General features: G+C 40.4%; 1 protein-coding gene across 2 annotated transcripts in view; it reads left to right on the top strand.

Annotated features, from left to right (window-relative positions):
- The window catches only part of RNF43 (ring finger protein 43), an 83,204-nt gene that overhangs the window by 54,758 nt on the left and 6,729 nt on the right, over window positions 1-21,717 (top strand). Inside the window, exons 2-8 of one of the 2 annotated variants that reach the window (XM_089657101.1) lie at window positions 8,039-8,161; window positions 11,134-11,208; window positions 12,794-12,925; window positions 13,044-13,145; window positions 14,070-14,240; window positions 14,640-14,742; window positions 16,205-17,284. In XM_089657101.1, the coding sequence (XP_089513227.1) occupies window positions 8,039-8,161; window positions 11,134-11,208; window positions 12,794-12,925; window positions 13,044-13,145; window positions 14,070-14,240; window positions 14,640-14,742; window positions 16,205-17,284 (1,786 nt within the window). The remainder of the gene's footprint in view (window positions 1-8,038; window positions 8,162-11,133; window positions 11,209-12,793; window positions 12,926-13,043; window positions 13,146-14,069; window positions 14,241-14,639; window positions 14,743-16,204; window positions 17,285-21,717) is intronic. The other variant, XM_089657107.1, reaches the window with a different exon arrangement.

Here is a 21,717-nt window from a genome sequence, read left to right as displayed (position 1 = left end):
ACAACGGTAAGCTCTTGTTTTTTGCGTTTCTATGGAACTTTCACTTCCTGAGTTATTTAATAATTATATTGTTAGTCATAACTTGATATGTGACTCATGTGGGCTCAAGATCCCTCTGTTTACCACCCAATGTGGTGGATCAGCACCTTGATGTACTCCTGGTTATTTCCTCCTATTGGTGTTACTGTCTATCAGGATTAGGAATAATTTCTTGATTGACTTGAACAGGTTGTCCTCCAACACACAGGTGCTCAGTGCAAGAATTCAGATGAGATGATCATCAGAGGGGGGGAGGAACTTGTGTTAAAATGTGTAGGCTGCTTGTTAGTAATTCCTTACTTTTTTGTATTGTTTGAAAATGAAAATAAGTACAAAAAAATGTGTAGGCTGGCATTTTTCCTAGTTACCAGGCCATCGCACCATAGCCATAGGCCAAGAACAAGCATGCAGTAAGTGTCGTCAGAACTCTTGATCTGCATACTTGTTCTGAACCAGTGACAAAGTTTTGAAGCCATTGCACCCAGATGAAAGTAAAGGATAAGTTCACCTTTTGTAACATGTTATACCCTGTATTAAAGGTGTTACATGTAACATGTCACGAAACAATCATCCCCCTTTGTGACAGCTGGTAGGGGATCATCTCCCCCCACTAGCTTTCACAATTTTTTTTAAAAATGTGGCCACTCATTCAGCCTTTGCGGCTATCGGCTTGTAATTCCACATGAACTACCACGGTGCCCTGTCGTGTATCTGCTTGCCCATACGAGGTACAAGCAAACAGGTACACTGACAGGTCTGCAGGAGTCCTGCATGGCACCAGAGATCTGCTGATCACTGGTGCAATGCTTTCCTGGCTCCCAAAACAAAAAATAGTAAATGCACATTTTTACTAGCAAAAAAATGTGCATTTACTATTTTTTTTATTAAAAGGTGAACTTATCCATTAAGAATCATATATATATCTGGCTACAAACCCTTGCAATGGATATAGCTTACCTGGAGGGAAGATTTTTCCCCCAGCTCTGAGCAAAATCTGCAATGTTGCTTAATGTCTGGGTGCAATAATACAATCTGTATTCAGTACATCTCTGCGATAAGTGCAACACCCACTTTTTTTTACTTTAAAAGTGCTGCAAGTACCCAAAAAAATTATGCTGAACCTGCCATAAATCCAGTGTGCTCCTAAATTAATTCTTTTTTTTCATTTGATGCCAGCACTGCAGCATCTTCTATTCACAGAGGCAGAGAGACTCTAGGTTGTAAATGGAACATAAGTTTAATAACTTCATTGCCCTTTTAAGTCCATTGATGCTTCTCGCACTCCTTTAACTGAAGTTATGGATCTACAGCTGGAGGAATAGTCTGCCGGGGCCAGAGCATTGCACCCACAAGCAACTGTTTGTGGTTGTAATAGTTTGCAGGCTCAAATGAAAAAAAAACACTTATTTTATCAATCACTGTGGTTGTGCTATTTTTTTTCCCTTTTGCAAAAGATGGACTATGGAGTCCTTTTATGAAACAGAGATCAGCGGCGATCCTGAGGATCGTTCCTGATCTCCGATCATTAGTGGTTTAGGAAACAGATGATCAGTGGAGAACATATTCTCTGCTGATCATCTCAGCAATCAGATGGCCAGTATATGAAGGAGCACTGTCAGCCCTTCACTGGAGATCTGTGTTCTCCGTCCAGATTCTCCAGCCCAGAGCTGGAGAATCTGAGGAACCGCAAACTAAGCAGCGATAATTTACCACGGCTTAGTAAACGGTGTTTGACTGATCTCTTACTGTAATCTTGTGAGATTGTAGTAAAAGAAGCCGTTTTGCAGTGTTCAAAGCGTTTGTAGATTGATTCTCCCTTCATTTGGAGAAGTGATCTACACCGCTTCATAAAAATGCATTCAGAGAACTGTCTTCTCTGAGAATACCAGAGAACTGAGCAGCGGTCATTTACCGCTGCATGATAAAAGGACACCTTTGCTTGGACACAGACTCAAAGTGTTGGATGCATTGTATAAGTGCATTTTATACAAGCTAGGTCCATTGGCTTCTGCACAGATCAGAATGCAAACTTTTGAATGATTGTGTTTATTCAAATTACAAACATGAAATCCGCTCATGCATACAAATAGTTCCCCTTGTAATCTTAATAAATTCACTTTTTGCACATAAATGTGTAAATCTTAGGTGTGCTTTCTGTAAACTTGGAATAGGAGCTTCTGACTCTCCTAGCCATAGATCTTGTGTGTCAGACAGGAAGAATTCAGTCCAGTCTTGTTGTAGACTGCACTTTTTTCACAAACTAAACTTAGAAAAAGCCCTAGGGGGTTACTTCAGGTAGTCCAGAAAATACATCACCAACTTTTAATTTAAAATCATGATTTCCTGTATTGGTAATCTAAAATTTAAGACTAGAGAAGTTGGAATGAGTTATTTCATTTCTCCTTTCCAGAAACGTGTACATTTTCAGGGCATGTGTCCGTATTTGAAGAACTGTTCAGAATATCTCATGTATATTACCATTATTGTTCTGTTTATTTAGTCATTTGCAAAAATGGAAAGCTGGATTCTAGGCAGATATAAAAAGATCAATTTAGCAGTTATATATGCATTAAAAATTGTATGATAGTATGATGATAAAAACTGCTAATAGAATGTCCTTTAATATGTCTTTTATATCTGCTTTCTGTATTTTTCAACACCGCACCCTGATTTGGAGAACAGGTGGCAGCACTAGTAACTTTGTAGTCCCTGTTACTGTACACTGTGCTGTTAACCTGAAACTGTAAATTTGAAATGGGGAAAGCGCAGAATCTGTGTAGTGCTTCACCTTCCCTCTCCTACCAGCAAGCTAAGATGGGTAATATTAATAGATGTAAAAGACCTGCCTAAGTAGTCTGGCAGTGGTGCCTGGATCACAAAACGGGCTGATCAGAATTACAGGCTTTTCGCAGATCATAAACAGTCCAGTCCTGCCATATCTGATAACCCTGTGTAGATCTGGCCATAGACGGTTCTATCTCTGCTGGTTCAGCAGGGAATGGCGGGGATTCGAGCCATGTATGGACAAGCTGAATGTACCCAAGTTGATCAACTTGGGTATAACCAGTGTCTTGGATTTTACATGCGATTATTGCTAGCAGCTAATTTAGTCGCTAACAGTAATCACTGTGTTCTCCCGGCAGGGAAACCTTCCCCCTGACTGTGTTGATGGGGAAATCAAGCGATTTTCTTTCCTGCAATAAAATCACTCCATCTATGGCCAGCTTAACACTTGATGAGAGGTGCTCTTAGGAGGAGATGAAGAGCATTTGTGATGGGACACACACCTACAGAGCATTGGCAGATGTCTCCCTGCCCATCATTGATTGGCAAACCTCTCTCATATTCTGGCTCCTTTTCTGGGATTCTGCTTTAAAGCTGAACTCCAGGGGGAAAAAAGTTTGGACATTTGTTTTGCAAAAATAAATTACCAGAGCATCTTGTATCTGTTAAAAAGAATACAAGATGTTTTGTAAATGACAAAGGGAGAGAAAGGTATAACAGCAAGTGACCACTATTCACTGTAATATAGCCAGAGTGCAAGTTCAGCACTTACAGTGGTGTCTGGGATGAATTAAATTAATAAAACATCGTACATGCATAGGGCACCCTTCAATAGAGGTCACCTATTTTTACATAGCATAATAAGCTGGCCAAACACAGGTTGGTTTTCAAACGAGCCTGCATAAGATAAATCTGGTCAGTACATTTGATGTTGCCAACAGGCTTGATGAAGGTGGTTGAAAAATTTAGTTTGATATGAATGGAATTTCCTGAACACAAAAGACATGCACTGCTAGAAATACATTTCTTTAAGAAAAATATTCTTGTTCTTACGAATTTTCTTATAAAATTTCCCAAGGAAATTCTACCAGCGCATGGCCAGCTTTCATAAAAGATGAGAGAACAGAGAACAACATGGAACATCAATAGCTAGAGCGCAAATTACCACCAAGCAATATGTTTAATATTTTCAAAGTTTAAAGCATTGGTTTATACAAGGTCATATAAAAGAGTATGATCATCAAATGCAGAGGCAGCAACCTAAATGAATCTTGTCCTGACTTTTAATTCATATGAGGGTGTCTGTGAACACAAGACAGCAACTTCATACATGAAGGTCTTGGTGCACACTACATAACTCTCTTTGCCTGCATGACTATGCTCTACCTGAGCAGTTTTGAGGGGCCCACTGGGAAGATGGGAACTGTTTATCTCTACATTTGTCCTATCTTCAGACTAAATACTGTTATCCTGATTTATGAGTACACAAGCATTCCTTTGGTTGGATTGGAGTACTGGAGCCAGTAGTAGAGTTATATTTCCGGGTTGTTTAGAAAGTCTGAGGATATTGTTGTTTTGTACTTACTCTTGTGATTATAGTGTGTAGCCCTTACGCTTGGCGCCATGTGTATATAGTAAACATTTTGCTTGCGCTCCTTCTATATTTTATCTATCTTTAACATTTACGCTACCGGGACCCTGTAGAATAAAGTAATGGCAGTTACTTTTTTTCATGTCACACAATATATGCTCTTCTGTTTATCAAGTCTTTATTTTTAAGTAAAAAAAAATATACTCAATTTTAATGTTCGTTGAGCAAGTAAATAGATACCAAATATTTCAAACCTAAAAACTGTGCATGCCTGTGAAGCAGAGAAACTCCATAGTACTCAAAATTGTCCACAGGCAATGGTTTTGTAGCCTTTACAGGTCATCAGTTTAGCGTTAACTGAACGATGACCCTAGAATTTTTGTTCTCACTCCAATACTCCTGGGAATACCAAACATGTGTGGTGCACTCGTCAATTTTCATACACACGTGTTTCTGTTCATATGTATGTGAAGGTGGAGGGGGCTTTTTAGAAAATTTTTGGTGCAACCGTGGAGGAGTGAGCATAGCCACACTAGGAAAGGAAGTGTATTATTCACAGGATTACCAGCTACAATAAAGGGGGAAAAAAGAAAACTAAAGCTGTCACCACACCTAAGTACCGATAAGCTGTTATAAATTGAGGTTTTGTTTTTGGGTTTAACTATGCTTCGCCGCAATACAAACATTCACAATTCATATGGCAACAAATACTAATGCCATATAAATGTATATTGCATTTTAACTGATTACAATGATTTTTTTTAAGTGCATCTCTTGTTAAATTCATATATTGATTTTTTTTTTTCATTCCATGCTCCTATCTGAATTTGGCAAATTTTTGAGGGTCCGTTCACACTTAAGAGATCTATTGCAGTGTGTTAGTGCACTTATGTTACAGCACACAGTAATGTGCGTTGTTACTTCAAGCCATTCATTAGGAATGGGCTGCCAACACATCACAATGGATTTAAAATAAAAAAAAGGCTCCGGACACTCTTTTTAGCATAGCACCACAATGCATGGTATTTGCATTTTGGTGCACTGTGCTGTACAGTGCATTGGGGTGCCATATACAATGAATAGCACCTGTAGGCCACCACACATAGAGCAGATGCTTTGCAGGAGTGCAAGGTAACATGTACGTATAACTTCTATACATAACTGTGACTGGGCCCTGAATGAATAATTATTTGTGGCATTTTTCAGATGTACAGTGCCTTGAAAAAGTATTCATACTCCTTGAAAATGTCCACATTTTGTCATGTTACAACCAAAAACGGAAATGTATTTTATTGGGATTTTATGTGATAGACCAGCACATAATTGTGAAGTGGAAGGAAAATGATAAATAGTTTTCAAAATGTTTTAAAAATATCTGAAAAGTGTGGTGTGCATTTCTATTCAGCCACCTTTACTCTGAACTAATTGCCTTCAGAAGTCACCTAATTAGTAAATCGAGTCCACCTGTGTGTAATTTAATCTCAGTATAAATACAGCTGTTCTGTGAAGCCCTCAGAGGTTTATTAGAGAATATTAGTGAACAAACAGCATCATGAAGGCCAAGTAACACACAAGTCAGGTCAGGGATAAAGTTGTGGAGATGTTTGAAGCAGGGTTAGGTTCTAAAAAAAAAAAATATCCCAAGCTTTGAACATCTCACAGAGCAGTGTTCAATCCATCATCTGAAAATGGAAAGCGTATGGCACAACTGCAAACCTACCAAGACATGGCCAACCACCTAAACTGACAGGCCAGGCAAGGAGAGCATTAATCAGAGAAGCAGCCAAGAGGCACATGGTAACTCTGGAGGAGCTGCAGAGATCCACAGCTCAGGTGGGACAATCTATCCACAGGACAACTATTAGTTGTGAACTCTACAAATCTGGCCTTTATGAAAGAGTGGCAAGAAGAAAGCCATTGCTGAAAGAAAGCCATAGGAAGTCTCATTTGCAGTTTGCGATAAGCCATGTGGGGGATACAGCAAACGTGGAAGAAGGTGCTCTGGTCAGATGAGCACAAAATTGAACTTTTTGGCCTAAAAATGTGTGGTGGAAAACGAACACTGCACATCACCCTGAACACACTATACCCACCTTGAAACATGGTGGTGGCAGCATCATGTTGTGGGGATTCTTTTCTTCAGCAGGGACAGGGAAGCAAGTCAGAGTTGATGGGAAGATGGATGGAGCCAAATACAGGGCAACTGTAGAAGAAAACCAGTTAGTCTGCAAAAAAATTGAGACTGGGACAGAGGTTCACGTTCCAGCAGGAGAACGACCCTAAACATACAGCCAGAGCTTCAATGGAATGGTTTAGATCAAAGCATAATCATGTGTTAGAATGACCCAGTCAAAATCCAGACCTGAATCCAACTGAGAATCTGTGTCAAGACTTGAAAATTACTGTTCACAGATGCTCTTTATCCAATCTGACAGAGCTTGAGTTATTTTGCAAAGAATGGGCAAAAATGTCACTCTCTAGATATGCAAAGCTGGTAGAGACATCCCCAAAAAGACTTGCAGCTATAATTGCAGCAGTAAAAGGTGATTCTACAAAGTATTGACTTGGGGGGGGGGGGGGGGGCTGAATAGAAATGCACGCCACACTTTTCAGATATTTATGTGTAAGAAAATTTTGAAAACTCATTTTCCTTCCACTTCACAATTATGTTCCACTTTGTTGGTCTATCACATAGCATCCCAATTAAATACATTTTACAAATTTCTGGGGGTATGAATACTTTTTTAAGGCAATGTAGGCAAAGTGACCAGCCTAGTTTAAACCTTCTCAATGCATGTTTGTTTTGAGAACATTATCTGCATTTAATTACATATGTATCTGAGGGCAATCATATTTTGACTTTACATATACAGTACATGCTTTTTGCATTGTGGTGCCATTGCTTCTTATTGCCATTCTAATATGCTCTGAAAAAAACTGTGGCTTGTCATGTAATTGATTTATCCACAAGTCTGCCTAGAAAAAAAAATTACATTCATGAAAATTATTAAATGTTATACAAGCATAAACATGAGTGTCATGTCAAAATATAACTTTTTAGTTGACTGTATAACTCAAAATGTACCCCACTATATAAATATTGTTAATGTACTTTCATTTCCCTCACAGTATAATTTAGTACATTATAGCAATATAAAACAATGTTTTTCAAGTATTTACTTATTTTTAAAAGGCATTAAATGAGCTTTAACACAAGCCCTCACTGGCCTCTGTAGCTGCAGACAATTCATCCTCAAAGTTTACAGCAGAAGCCTAAGACATCCAGGTTCTCTCTACAGTTCAGCTGACCGTGCCTCGCCTCCCCTCCCCTCCCAGCAGTGGCTAATCAGGTTTCCAGTCATCTGATTGCTATTGTAAACAGAGCAGATGGTCTAGGAACTTCGCTGTTGAGAGTATCACTTGGGTGTCCTCAGTGCTTCTGCTGTGAGAACAGCAATTGTTTCACAGTGACTGCAGCTACATAGATAAGTGATTTCCTATTTCAAAGTTTGTGTGTGTAAATAATAAAGCCCATAGCTGGACACATAATTACTTTTAAGATGAATAATTCTGCCTTGATGTATCTCATCCCTAACGTGTCTTTTTTTTTTTTTTTTTGTGCAGTTTCACCCGCTGTCCCTGTGCAATGCTAGTGATGACGAACCACCAAAATTTGGATTCATCTCAATTGTCAAACTGGAGAGCCCGGAGCGCTCTCCCCAGCCTTGTTTATCTCTGGCAAACAAGGTAAATGACTGCCTTTTATTAACTCTGTAGCCCTATAATTTATAATATCATTGATTTCCTTTATGTAGATGTGATTAGGCATGTATGTTACAAATGTGTTCAAAATGTACAACCAAGTGAGAATCACTTAATGTGTATCCACAGGGCTAAAAAGTATTACAGCTACTGTAGTATATCAGGGACTGAAATTTTGTAACATCACCATGAGGAATTGTGTTTAGCAAAACCAATGCTGGTGTGCACAGTACTTTGACTTGTCTCCGGGTGCTTTTCTGTCTTGCTTTTGATCAAACAGCCATCTGCTGACCTCTGACCTTGCACCTGAAGCGCTGTAATGCAGTAGGCAGATGGTGATACAAGCAATCTGTTTCCCATGTCATCTGTGCACCATAGCGTACTTCACAAAGTGGTTTTATGCTTTCTACAATTATGTTTGTGGGTTTAAGTTTGGATGTCTTTATCCAATAAAAATTCCCCTAGAAACATATTACAGGAAATATTACTTGTATTTGTTGAATGTAGAATTTGGTTGATTTTGATCTTTTGAAGCAACATGAGATTTTTGTAAGATGATTTGTCATTTTATACGTTTTTTTTTTGTTTTTTTTTCCTGCTCATAATGTATCACTGAAAACGGGGATTAGGAAAAAAAAGTTGCATTAATTGGCCAATGAACTCAAAAGTTTTTTTTTGTTTTTTTTTTTTTTCCAATTATTTGTTTCAATTTTGCAGACATGTATTAGACAACATAGCCTGGCTGGAGGAGAGTAACAAGGATAATGAAAGCTATCAGGGATATGTAACATTTTGCTACTAATGGGCTTACTTCTATTTACTTTCAATTTCTTTTTAGCTGCAAGCCATGTTCAAAAGTATCCCTCTCTCATCTGCCAAAGCTTTTTTTTGGCTGTACTTCTCCTGTGGATCACAGGAGTGCAGTTCGTTCTGCACTCCTGTGACCAGGGGCGGACTGACAACTCATGGGGCCCCCAGGCAATAGAGGATCATGGGGCCCCTGTGTCCTTGCCCAAACTCAAAAAAGCCTATGAAAAAGGTACCAGAGGCATCTCATGGGGCCCTCTACTGACCCCAGGCCCTCGGCAGTGCCCAAGTTTCCAGATGGTCAGTCCACCCCTGCCTGTGACCCATTTTCAGCTGACAGTGGATTGACGTCCGCTGTCAGCTGACATCACTCAGCCAGTCTAGGCTGGGGAAAGATCCCAACTTCAAAGTCGGGATCTACCCCAGAGTCTGGAGCGGCACCTTCCTCAGCTTCTTAACAAAGCGCTGAGCCAGCCGCTTCCTCCCCCTCCACAGCCCAGCGGTCCAGTTGAGCTCTGAGGGGGTCGAGCAGACAGTGGTGACTGACAGTCCCGCTCTCTGCTCAGAGTGGCTGTGATCAGCGGTAATGTGATTTCTTAATTCTCACTGTTAGAGCTGGCGGGGAACAGATGCAGCATCGGAGCGATGCTGCATCTACCTTGATAAGTATAAGTAGGGGAAAAAAAGCTACTTCTTTTAAACTTCAATCTTTTATGGAACCTGAAAAAAGCTGTATTTTAGATACAGAAATGTACAGGGTAGAAATGTACCATTTAGTTCCTGATGCAAACAAGGGGGCCTACCTGTTCAGTACTTCTGTTTATAATTCATTTCCTTTCTCCATCCCTCTCCCTTTTGTCTCTATGCCTAAAGACACCAAATGTAGGCTGTTGCAGCCACCAATTATATTTAAGCCTCCATAGAAATGTGAATCAAAGTACAAATGTCACACAGCACATTTACATTTTGAGACGTACATTTACCTTGGGCGGTGCTTTCTGGATCCTGGTTACTGTTGTTTATAACAATAAAGCCCAACTCCAGGCAACATTTTCCCCCATGCAGTGGGGCTGTGCCTGCAGTGCATGGGTTAACTGCTTTCTAGGGGAGAGGAGAGCGAAGATATACTTATCTTCCGATCCTCCTAGCACAAGACCAGTTCGGCACCCCCATGCTGTAGCAGTCTTGAATAGTGGACTATTCCTTACTTCCTGACATCATCATGCCCAGAGTAGGCTCCATAGACTGGGAACAGTCCACTACCGGACCATGTGGGAGCTCCGTTTTTCGGAGGATTGAAAGATGTGGTGAGTATGAGGTTTCTGCTCACTGCTAGACAAAACGAGCAGTTGACCCCGTGGAGTGCAGGCACAGCCCCCCGGAATGGGAAAGTTTGGGGTTTTTTTTGCCTGTAAAGGTAAATGGAGTATTCTTTCTAATTTTGGTACAGTTGTAGTGTTTGCTGACCAATAATAGTAGGTCACTTGTTTTTGTTTTCACTAGTTGGCCATACATTGCTCTGTGACAGAAGAAGGAGATTAGTCTGCTTAGAAACTGCTGCTGCTGAGACATAGCTAAAGCTGAGAAATTTCCTCTACAATAGCGCACTGAGCAGGACTATACATAGAGCTAAATGCAAACGTATTTCAGGAGACAAAGTGAAACTCAGATATATTATTATATTATTATTATACAGTATTTATAAAGCGCCAATAGTTCGCTCAGCGCTGTACATTACAAAGGGGGACAGAACATGTGACAGAACAATACCAATACAATACAATACAAAACATGAGGGGATTGAGGGCCCTGCTCTTTCGAGCTTACAATCTAGGAGATATAGGAATTATCTTGGACACAGGGCTTTGAAAGATTCTTCAGTTCTTACCAATCTTGTTATAATGTAATGACCCTCACTGGAGATGGTGCATACAGTTAAGTTTGTGTTAAAATGTATTTGATTTGTCAGATATATTATATAGCTCATTATCCTAGTCCTCTATAAAGATTAATGATGAGTTGTACATTCCAGCACTTTTTGGGTGTGCAAATACCAAACTATCCTTTTTGTCACCTTTCTCTTTTTTTCTGTGCCTCCTTCATCCCAAGTTGTTTTGTTTCAGTCTGTACTCTCTCGTCTCTTGTTTTAGGTCCGCCTTGCAGGGGAGAGAGGATCTCGCGCAATGTTGTTTGATATTACTGATGATGCGGGAGCTGCAGATCAGGTATAATTGGTGTTGTGTAATCTGCACAATATCTTGTTTTATTCCTTTTGTACTTGTCTGTATTTCTTCAGTTATAATTTTGTACCAATTTACCCATCACTTCTTAATATACTTATGTGCAGCATTATCATAGCTCTAAGGACTTACGGCAGGGGTGAAAACAGGCGGTTAAGCTGAGGTTTTACTGCCCACCTAAAGCCTACAATACAGCAAGAGAAGGTTGTTTGCATGCCAAAGCTGCAGCAAATTCAAAGCAGCATGTCAAGTTGACCAATCAAGTCAGTGTGGTCATGCTGCAAGCCAATCAGCTGAGGCACATTAGTCTCATTAAAAAGGGATTGAAAAGGGATCTGGAAGGATCTTCTCCTGAACACCTGACAGCAGCTGCTTAGCTGCACGCTGAAAAGCCACTGCGAAATGCTTTTCAGAGAATGGGCAAGATTTAGGGTAGGGTAGTTATACATAGCTTGATTCCTCTTTCAGCCTGTAGGCTGAATGAGAGAAAATCAACTGATTTCCCATTCATGCTACACAGCGTGCATGAAGGAACCTCCACTGCTGGCTATTGTTTTCTGGCAGCTGCAGCACCCATGGCTGCATGTATACAGTGGCACTTCCAAACAGGGACTGCACCTGATACAATATAGTCAATGTTCAGCCGATCATTTGTCACCTGGCTCAGCTGATTTTTTTAAATTAACTTGTCAAGCCAAGTGTTTGTAGGATTACTTAAGTGCTTTGGATTTCATTTCTTGCTGAATTTTTTTTAAATATGGGGTGTCTATGACAAGCTTAAATGTCCAAAAAGACAAAGTTATTCCTACAACCTAATAAATTCAAATACCAAATTTTGTTCACCTCCAGACACTGACTAGAGGGACATTGCAAGTTGAATGGCTGAGCACTCCTATTATGGAGATGTAATTGAGGTTGATTGTCAGCCCAGCATTATCAGTCACACCGACATCATTGTCTCGGCTTTGCTTTCAAGTCACATGCACAAACACAGTCACCATCAGATACTCAGAGTGTCTGTGACTGTTTGGGTCCATGTGTATGTAGGGGTTAGGTGTAGTGGAGGTGGGTGGGGGGTGTAGTCAGGCACTGAAGATGGTCTTTGGAGGTATTGTCTTCTAATGTCCCCCATAACTTATCCTTGCAGTTATAAAAAAAAATATATAAAGATTCACAAAGTTGCTAGTTATGCATGCTGATTTTTTTTAACACACACTATAATTTTTGTATCAGTGTATTCAGATCACATAATAAAATATTGTAGAAGTGTGAAACTGTCATGTTTTTGACATGGTATAGTCATTTAGCTGCTGTAGGCTTTATTTCCTCATGAATCATTAGACGTTAGCCTGATTTTAGTAGGCAGAAGTTCATGTAGTAATATTTGTGAACTGACTGTTATGTGCAAGAATAATGCACGTAGTTAATTCATTTGTTTCATGCTAAAAATCTTTTCGTGAACTAAATATTGACCTCTAAGTGGGGGTATAATAAAAATATGGAATCCCCCACCCTATGGTTTCTAAGAGTAAAATGTTTAGAAATGTTACCTTCTTTGTTTTACTTTTAGTTACAGCAACCAGCTGGGTTGAGTCAGCCTGTGGTGCTATTACGGGACAGTGCTGCTGAACAGTTGATGAACCTTGTGCACAACAACACAGAGGCTCGGGTGATGATTGAGGTTAAGGAGCAGCCCAAGTGGGTGAGGCAGAGTTTGTAATTATACTGGGGGGGTTGGTGGAACCAAATGGTTGATTAGAAGGAACTTCCTGAAAATAGTCCTATCACATGGTTAGTAAATCCTATTTCTCTTCTCACAGCCTGACCATGACATCTGGATTCTGGTCACAGTGGTGGGCACAGTCTCAGTCATTGTCTTATACGCTGTCATCCGGCTTCGCTGCAAGCAGACATCATCACAGGTAAAGCTTATCTTTAAAAACGAAACCCTGCGCATAGAGGAAACATGGAGGTGGCCATTGCTCACCTCTTCTGAAATGCCAGTTGCCTGGCTGGCATGCTTGCTCCTTTTGACTCAAATTCTTTTGACTTTCTTGATATGCGTGCTTGTTCTGGGTCAGTGACTTAAAATGCATCAAGCCACTGAGTAAGAACAGCGAGGTTAACTGTGGTTGTCCCCATAATTTTGTATATGTGTTGGAATCCCATGCAAATTTTCAGGCACAATGATTTTAAAAGATCTCTTTAACTGCAAGTGTGTAGACAGAATACAAAATGTTTTACATTGTCAAGGGTTAAAAATTTTTTTTGTTTTTTTTTTGTTTCGGCTTCATTGTGTGCATAGCTTTGCATGTCAATCACTGACTAATTTCTGAATATATCTGCCTCTAGTAGCAATATAAGTTAACTGTAGCAACGGAGAAAAAGATGGAAAATGAAATTTCCATTATTACTGGCATTGTACTGACACTTAGTCTTGGTTCACACAATGACTTGTTGCACTGTAAGCTATGTACCACAATGCACATTGTGGTTCTACTGCATTCGGTGCAGGTGTGTTGGAGTAACATTATAAACTAATGACACTGCAATGCACCAATTTTTTGCGTGATATGCCCAACATAGCACTAGTCAGCCTCTCTTTCTTTTGTTGTGTCCCAACTGTGAACACCTATTTTGCAATAAAATATATTCATAAAGCTGCCAAAATTGTGCTAATTAGCACTTTTTAAAGGCACAGATTTTCAAACGGAAATGGAATATTATACAGAAAATGATCCTGTCCCTAACTTGTGTTATATATAAAAGTGATAGATTAGCAACTGTGGTAATGGGGTTAGAAGAGTACAGAATGCCTGGTAAATGTACTTTGCTTTTCCTTCCAGGACTCTTTACAGCAGCAGACTTCATTGGCCATAAGCCGACTGGGTACCAGAAAATATCAGCCTCGAAGGTCGAAAGATTGGCGTACAAATGGTTGCAGAGTGGAAACTGCAAGCACCAGCAGTTCTGTGCCAGTGTGTGCTGTATGTCTAGAGGAATTCTCAGATGGACAGGTAACTAACTGACCAATACAGTTTACTTTTGTGAATTCACTGACACCCCAGCTTTCTCAATTGGGAAAACACATCATACACTGGCAGCTACTGTCTTTAATTAAATAGTTCCCTCTGCAGCTTGATGGATGGTTGGTGATGATTTGCCTAGGGCCATATTTAGGCACTTTGCCAACAGCTTGCAGTAGTTTGGATATCTATTCTCCAAAGTTGCCTTCCACTGTACCAGTATCAGAGATAAAAACATGTTTGTCCCCCCCCCCCCACTGCTTTTTTTTTTTAATGTAAAGATGCTAATGTGCCATAAATATCTATGAGTAATAATTAGCACCATTCTTTAGTAGAATGTTACCTACTCTTTCACATTTGTTCAACTGATACAATTTTTATTCTCCTTAGGACTTGAGGATATTGCCTTGCTGTCATGAGTATCATCTGGAGTGTATAGATCCATGGCTGAGGCAGAACCACACCTGCCCCCTGTGTATGTTTGACATCTTAGGTAAGTGAGCTCCCATGTTATTCTGACCCCAGTGCACAAAGTGGAAATGAGAGTGCATGTATGTTTGGGGTATTTTTGTTTTGTTTTTATTGGTGTGAGTAAATATTCTATAAATACATATTTCAGCTTTCGATTTGTTGTGTACTCTGACCTTTGTGACAGCCAACTCCCAATTCTGCTTGGTCTCCCTGTGCTTTCTTCCAATCCACTGCAGCCAACACCCTTACTGGGTGATTGACAGTTGCTTTGACCATTTAGAATCTGAGACTTGCTGCAAATGTAACTGACCCTTCTTCTGGACAGCTTGGCCTTCTATATTTAGTTTAAAAATAAAGGATCTTATGGCAAGATCAACTGGTAATACAACTACGGTGTGCATTCTGGTAAAACAAACAGTGTTTGAATCAAAGTATGTTAAAATTGAAAAATAAAAATGAAATTTTCTTTCACTTTTAATAATAAAGGTATTGTAAATAGATGGTGTTTTTTTTCACAAGAAAACAGGTCTGTCACCCAACAGTTCTCAACTTCATTCCCCCTTTACAAAGGTTTTCTACAAATTTAGCATATTCATTAAAGAACAGCCAGGGTCCTATGAGCATAACCTAACCTCTGATCTGACCTTGACACACCACAGCCCAAGAAGAAAACTCTGCGCCTCTAAATTTTCCAAAAAAACATTTTCTCAGTGTAGAACATTTTGCATATCCCAGTAGGAAGTATGTGAACAGCATCTGCTATAATTTTCCAGCTTGACTAGTGGTCACAGCTCCACTGACCTGAACAGATGGTGTTGTACAGTGCTAATGTAGCCATTTATACCAGTCAAAATTATGTTATCTGATGACCTGCATCCCTTCTGGAATTAGGCAGATTCATCTTGGTATTATTTAGTGAAAACTATTGGGTTATTTTCAGCGAAAAAATTGCTTGGTATTTGTGTGTAAATGAGAAACCTACACATTAAAAGTAGCATATTGGCTCCAAGAGATTAATATATTGACTTGCTGTTTAACGCATTAAAATATTTGGATGTTATATTTTTAACATACTGAACTTTTTTTTAAATAAAAACTACTATTTAATAGATAAATAGGGATTTTATTTATATAAAACATTATGGTATCAACACCCTATTTGCTCATAATGAGCCAGGTTTTGCGTGGGAATGGAAAAAAATAAACATCTATACTCACCTTTATGGCTGAGCAATCACATGACCGTTAATCACTCAGTTCTCGATCTACTCTAAGTAGGGGGTGGTTACTATCATTCACTGCTCTCTGTCCCTCCAGTGCTCACTGGAGCCCCGTGCTGGGTAAGGGGTGGGAGGGGCTGGCTCAGAGGAGTGTATTAAAGCATTAATACAGTAGATTCTGCCTGTTTGTTGAATATGTAAGGCTCTATTTAGGTTAGTAGAATGTATTTCTTATGGTGTTTTTTTTTATGTGTTTTCTACCAGCAGAAGTGAACACCCCTTCACGTCCAGCACAGTCCCGTACCCATGCACAGCCACAGTTTTGGAGACCTTACCCAGGTTCTGCTACTTTGCAGTATCCTCTACAGCCCCACTCTACATCCTTAGTGTATCCTCCAATGAACAATAGGATATTTGTGTCCCGCACACCCTATTTTCTTGGCACTGGACAGCCCTGGGATGCACCAGCGCCTCGCCATCACCGATGGGCACCAGAGGGCCCCAGGGAAGTGGTAATCCCTCCTCACTCTCAGGTGTCAAGTGGATATTTACCAGATGACCCAGGCAGTGACAGCAGCTCAGGTCCATTTAATGGTGGGTCCTCCAGTGAGAACTGTACAGATGTCAGTCTACGTTGCTTACAAGGTTCCTCCTCTTCCTCCTCTTCTTGCCACAGCTCCCAGAGCAACCCAGGGGATTCTCCCCCTCCAGCACTTGCATCTATTCTTCTACCTCAGAATGATCTCCCAGGATTCAACACTATTGTGCCAACACAGAATTCTTATGCTAGTCATGTTCATTATCACCAGCATCGACATCACCATTACAGACGTCACCACCCTAATGTGTCCCACCCCCACAGAACCAAAAGGAGGCCTCGGCCCTCGAGAGGGGAGGTCAGGACAGACTTGGGGTGTCAGAGGGAACACAGGACATCTAATAGTGGAGAATCTAGATCTCTTTTAACACGTAAAGAACCCAGGGCTCTATCATCTAGGCATTGCCTTGATCAAAGGACTAATCGAGAGGCTATCAGGCAAAACCAGTCCTCACCACTGTCACCTTCTCAAACACATGAGCCAAATGAACCTGAACTCTCAACTTCTTTACGGAACCACAAGGCTGAACCTTTAAGTAGAAGCCACCGAAAGAAAAGATCCTCTGCAACAGTGCAACCTCCCCCTCACAGTTCCCGCCACTTCTGCACCAACCTTGGTGTTCAGCACTGTGAAAGAACTCAGCCCATGTGGGTGGAGGGTGGCAGACTTGTACATGCTAGACTTAACACACACAGAGAAAACACAGCATTGATGCACTTGTATCACCCACCTCATCATGACCAGGGTAAGTATTTCAGACTTGGTATCTTAAAGTCAAACTTCAGCCAAATTATTTTTGTGTTTTGGAAAGTGTGGAGAAAAATTCAAATATCCATCAAATGTTATTTCTGTCTGTGACGACATTAGGTAGATTTTCCCTCACCTTATATCCCAGTGAAGACTTGTAAGAGAAGTAGGATGGTTGTTTCCTGGACTGAAACGCACATACAACAAAGAAAACATTGTCAGAGATTCTAACCCTTCTTTTGCTAAAACTGCGCTTTTGTTCTGGTCTGTGTTGTGGAGATTTCCCATCACTTTCTCTTCTGACAGGAAGAAAGGAGAAATCTACCCAAAAGGTACACACATGGCAATAAAACCCAATAGAGGCTCCAACCCGTTTCCTGCTTTATTAAAAATGAAAAGTTTAGACTGATGTTGGCCTTTATAAAACTCCCCCCAGCCTTCCCTTTATAAGTCAACACTTTGAGGACCAAGGGACGTATTTGTCCCATGCTTTTAATTGCGTGTATCATCTGATTAGGAACTTAAAACTTTTTTTTTTTTTTCGTTTGAGTCAAAACATTAGTTCTTATCAACAAACAACAAATGGATCTAGCTTTTGCCAATTATTTCATGAAATGGCTTAGTTACAGCAACTGAAGTGTACGAACTTTAAAAACAAAAAAATTGATTCTTTTGGCATTCCAAAATCTTACGGTCCTCAAAGGGTTAAGGTTGTGGGCATGTTACAGTTTTATACACCAAATATCTTTTTGTATATGTAGTCTGTCAATATATTACACATCTTTTTATTCCAAATTTAATTTTATAAAATATACATATCCAAATCTGCTGCTAAATTAGGAACCCATCTATCCATAAAAAAGGATAAATCCAGGAATCCTTCTCAATGAAGCATTTACATAAAGAGTGCATACTATAAGTTTCTTATTTGAATAAGTGGTCCTTGATTTGCTTACAGGTCGCTCTTTCACACTTGAGTGTGGAAAAGTAAAATATTAAAAGTGTCCATCTCTAGATATTTGTCTAACACTGATCCTCAGAAAGTCATGTGAGTTTAGTCCAGCCTTTCTCTACCTTTTTACCATAGAGGGCTCCTTGAAATAATTTTAATACCCCTGTAAAAAGGATTACATCTACAGCTCATAGTACATTAGATAAACCGCTCTGTGATATTCATGCTAGGGTAGAAAAATTAAGCCCCCCATCCTTGAGACAGGTAACATTATCTGAGAAAGGACAGGAAAAGCTCCACTGGCCCAACACCCAGGTGACATTATTGTCATAAATATGCAAACACCACCAGACAGGAGATCCGTTCAGTACAAAGTGTTCAAGGAATCCCTAGCAAGCTTTGGAGGGACCCTGGTTGGGAAAGGCTGCTGTAGCCAAACTGGGCTATTTTTTTTTCTTTTCCTAAATCAAAAATACAGTTTAAAGGATAACTAAACCTCAAGAACAAAACATATTTTGAAGCCTCTAAGTCCTTATGTGTTTCAGCAGCCACAGAAAATATCTGTAGATCTTATAAAAAATGTAGCATCCCTCTCACAGTCTTCTTTCTTTTGCTTGCTAACTTCTAATCTCCCCACCTGCCATGTAATGGAGATTACCAAAGGGAGATATAGTAGTCCAGCCCAGATTGAAATCATGGCTCCCTTTCATAGGTATAGTGGAGGCGTACGTGTAGCCACCCAGGGACAGGAAGCATTGACAAATTATTAGGGAAAAAAAACCCAAAACACCCAAATGCATCCATTTTATTGGTTCCTGCTTTCATTCGGAGAGGGTGTCATATGGTGTCCTCCCACTTTTGCCACTCTGGTATTGAAGTGGTTAAGGACTGCTGAACTACTTTGCTTTAAAAGTTCAAACAGATGCACCATCACAACTGATCCAAATTATGTCCCAATGTTCTCAACAAAGGTGGACCCATATTCTTGCCAAGATGCCTCTTTTTTCACTGATGTCAAGCAAGAAAATAATTTACTTGGCCGTTAGAAGGGTGGACATTTAGCTGTAAAAACCAGAGTCTTTAGACTTAACTGTAAATTTGGCCCAGGAAGTTGGCTAACTCCATATTTTTACTGTTAAATGTTAAACCCATATTTAGGGTGTACCATGGTGCCACGTGCTCCCCCACAGCGGCTGTCACTTTTGAAATTGCTTGCACAGTCACTTCATTCATTCATAGATCTGTGCCACCCTGGCAGACAGACTTGTAGTTCCCAATGGGACACAAGTGTGTTGATCACCTGAGACCTGAGTCACACATGTGCAGTGCGGATTGAAGCTCAGGTTTCACAGCTAATTGACACAGTAGTTGTGTTCACATCAGGTTTAGGACAGGATTAGCTCAGGATTTTATCCTGTTCACACATATGTGGTTTAGAAACGGTTCCCATAGAAGTCAATAGCCTGTAATTCGTACCTGAGGCTGAAGGCACTGCTCAGAAATCGTATAGGACTTTTTTTTTTTTTAAACCACATTTAATCCACCCCTCCAGTGCACCGGACATATGTGAACAGACACCATAGGAAGCAATGTTACTTCACATGTCACGCGGATTGGATGCGGTTAAAACTGCATTCAGTTTGCATATATTTGAACTGGCACTGACACTTTTTTCCAGCTCTCTAAGTGAAAGCCTGTAGCCCTGTATGGACAGATAGCTGGAAAAAGAATCTGCAGGAGCCTTGCATTGATCCTGTGATCCACTGATTGTGGGTGCAATGCTTTGCAGGCTACTGTGAATAAAAAAAATAATTGCATATTTTTATTCCTGCAAGGATATGTACATTTAGGTGGACTAAGCCTTTAAAGTGGTTCTAGAGGCTCAAGGATTTTTTACCTTCATGCATTCTATGCATGAAGGTAAAAAAAACCACCTCTGTGCAGCATCCCCCCAGCCCCCCTAATACTCACCTAAGCCCCCTCTTGATCCAGCGATGTGCACTGATGTCTCGGCGATCCCGGAACTCCCTCTCTCATTGGCTGAAACAGAAGTGGCTGTCAATCACAGCCAATGAGAAGAGAAGGGGCGGGGCCGAGCCGCGGCTTCCTGTGTGTGAATGGACACACGGAGCAGGTGATGCGCCCATAGCAAGCTGTTTGCTGTGGGGCCACCCTACAGGAGGGAATGGCCAAGAGCGCCGGCTGGAGACCCAAGAAGAGGAGGATCCAGGCTCCTCTGTGCAAAACCACTGCACACAGCAGGTAAGTATAGACATGTATGTTATTTGGAAAAAAATAAATAATAAGCCTTAAGAATCAATTTAAGCTTACCATACACTTTAAATCTGATTGCAGAGTCTCCTTTAGATATACCAGTAAGTACAGTTGTGTTCAAAATAATAGCAGTCAGACATCACTAACCTGATCAATCACTGTTTTTGGTAGAAATGATATTTCTACATGGCAAATAATTTACTAGCAGGTGTAGTAGAGTAATAGAAATCCAACAGACCCAACGGTCATGACATGCATGCTGCTGATTCTGTGTAACTGAATCACTAATTGAAAGGGGCATGTTCAAAATAATAGCAGTGTGGAGTTCTATTAGTGAGGTCATTCATTCTTTGAAAAACAGGTGGCAGTTATTGCCCTTATTTAAGGAAGGAAGGCAGCAAATGTTGTACATGCTGGTTACAGTGCATTTCTCTCTGAAATTCTGAGGAAAATGGGTCGTTGCAGACATTGTTCAGAAGAACAGTGTACCTTGATTAAAAAGTTGATTGGAGAGGGGAAAACATAAAGAAGTGCAGAAAATGATAGGCTGCTCAGATAAAATGATCGCAAATGCTTTAAAATGGCAACCAAAACCTGAAAGACGTGGAAGAAAGCGAAAAACTACCATTCGAATGGATAGAAGAATAGCCAAAATGGCAAGGACTCAGCCAACAATCAGCTCCAGGAAGATCAAAGAAGGTCTAAAGTTACCTATGAGTACTGTTACAATTAGAAGACGCCTATGTGAAGCCAAGCTATCTGCAAGAAGCCCCCGCAAAGTCCCACTGTTGAAAAAAAGACGTGCTGAAGAGGTTACAATTTGCCAAAGAGCACATTGACTGGCCTAAAGAGAAATGGCGTAACATTTTGTGGACTGATGAAAGTAAGATTGTTCTTTTTGGGTCTAGTGGCCGGAGACAGTTTGTCAGACGACCCCCAAACACTGAATTCAAGCCACAGTACACTGTGAAGACAGTGAAGGATGATTGCGCAAGCATCATAGTATGGGGATGTTTCTCATACTACGATGTTGGGCCTATTTATCGCATACCAGGGATCATGGATCAGTTTGAATACATCAGAATACTTGAAGAGGTCATGCTGCCTTATGCTGAAGAGGAAATGCCCTTGAAATGGGTGTTCCAACAAGACAACGACCCCAAACACACCAGTAAATGTGCAACATCTTGGTTCCAGACCAACAA

The sequence above is a fragment of the Staurois parvus genome, unplaced genomic scaffold, assembly GCF_062004578.1.
Source record: "Staurois parvus isolate SC_StPar_1 unplaced genomic scaffold, SC_StPar_1.0 ptg000029l, whole genome shotgun sequence".
Taxonomy (NCBI): domain Eukaryota; kingdom Metazoa; phylum Chordata; class Amphibia; order Anura; family Ranidae; genus Staurois; species Staurois parvus.
The sequence above is the reverse complement of the archived record's forward strand: the minus strand, read 5'-3'. Positions and strand labels throughout refer to the sequence as shown.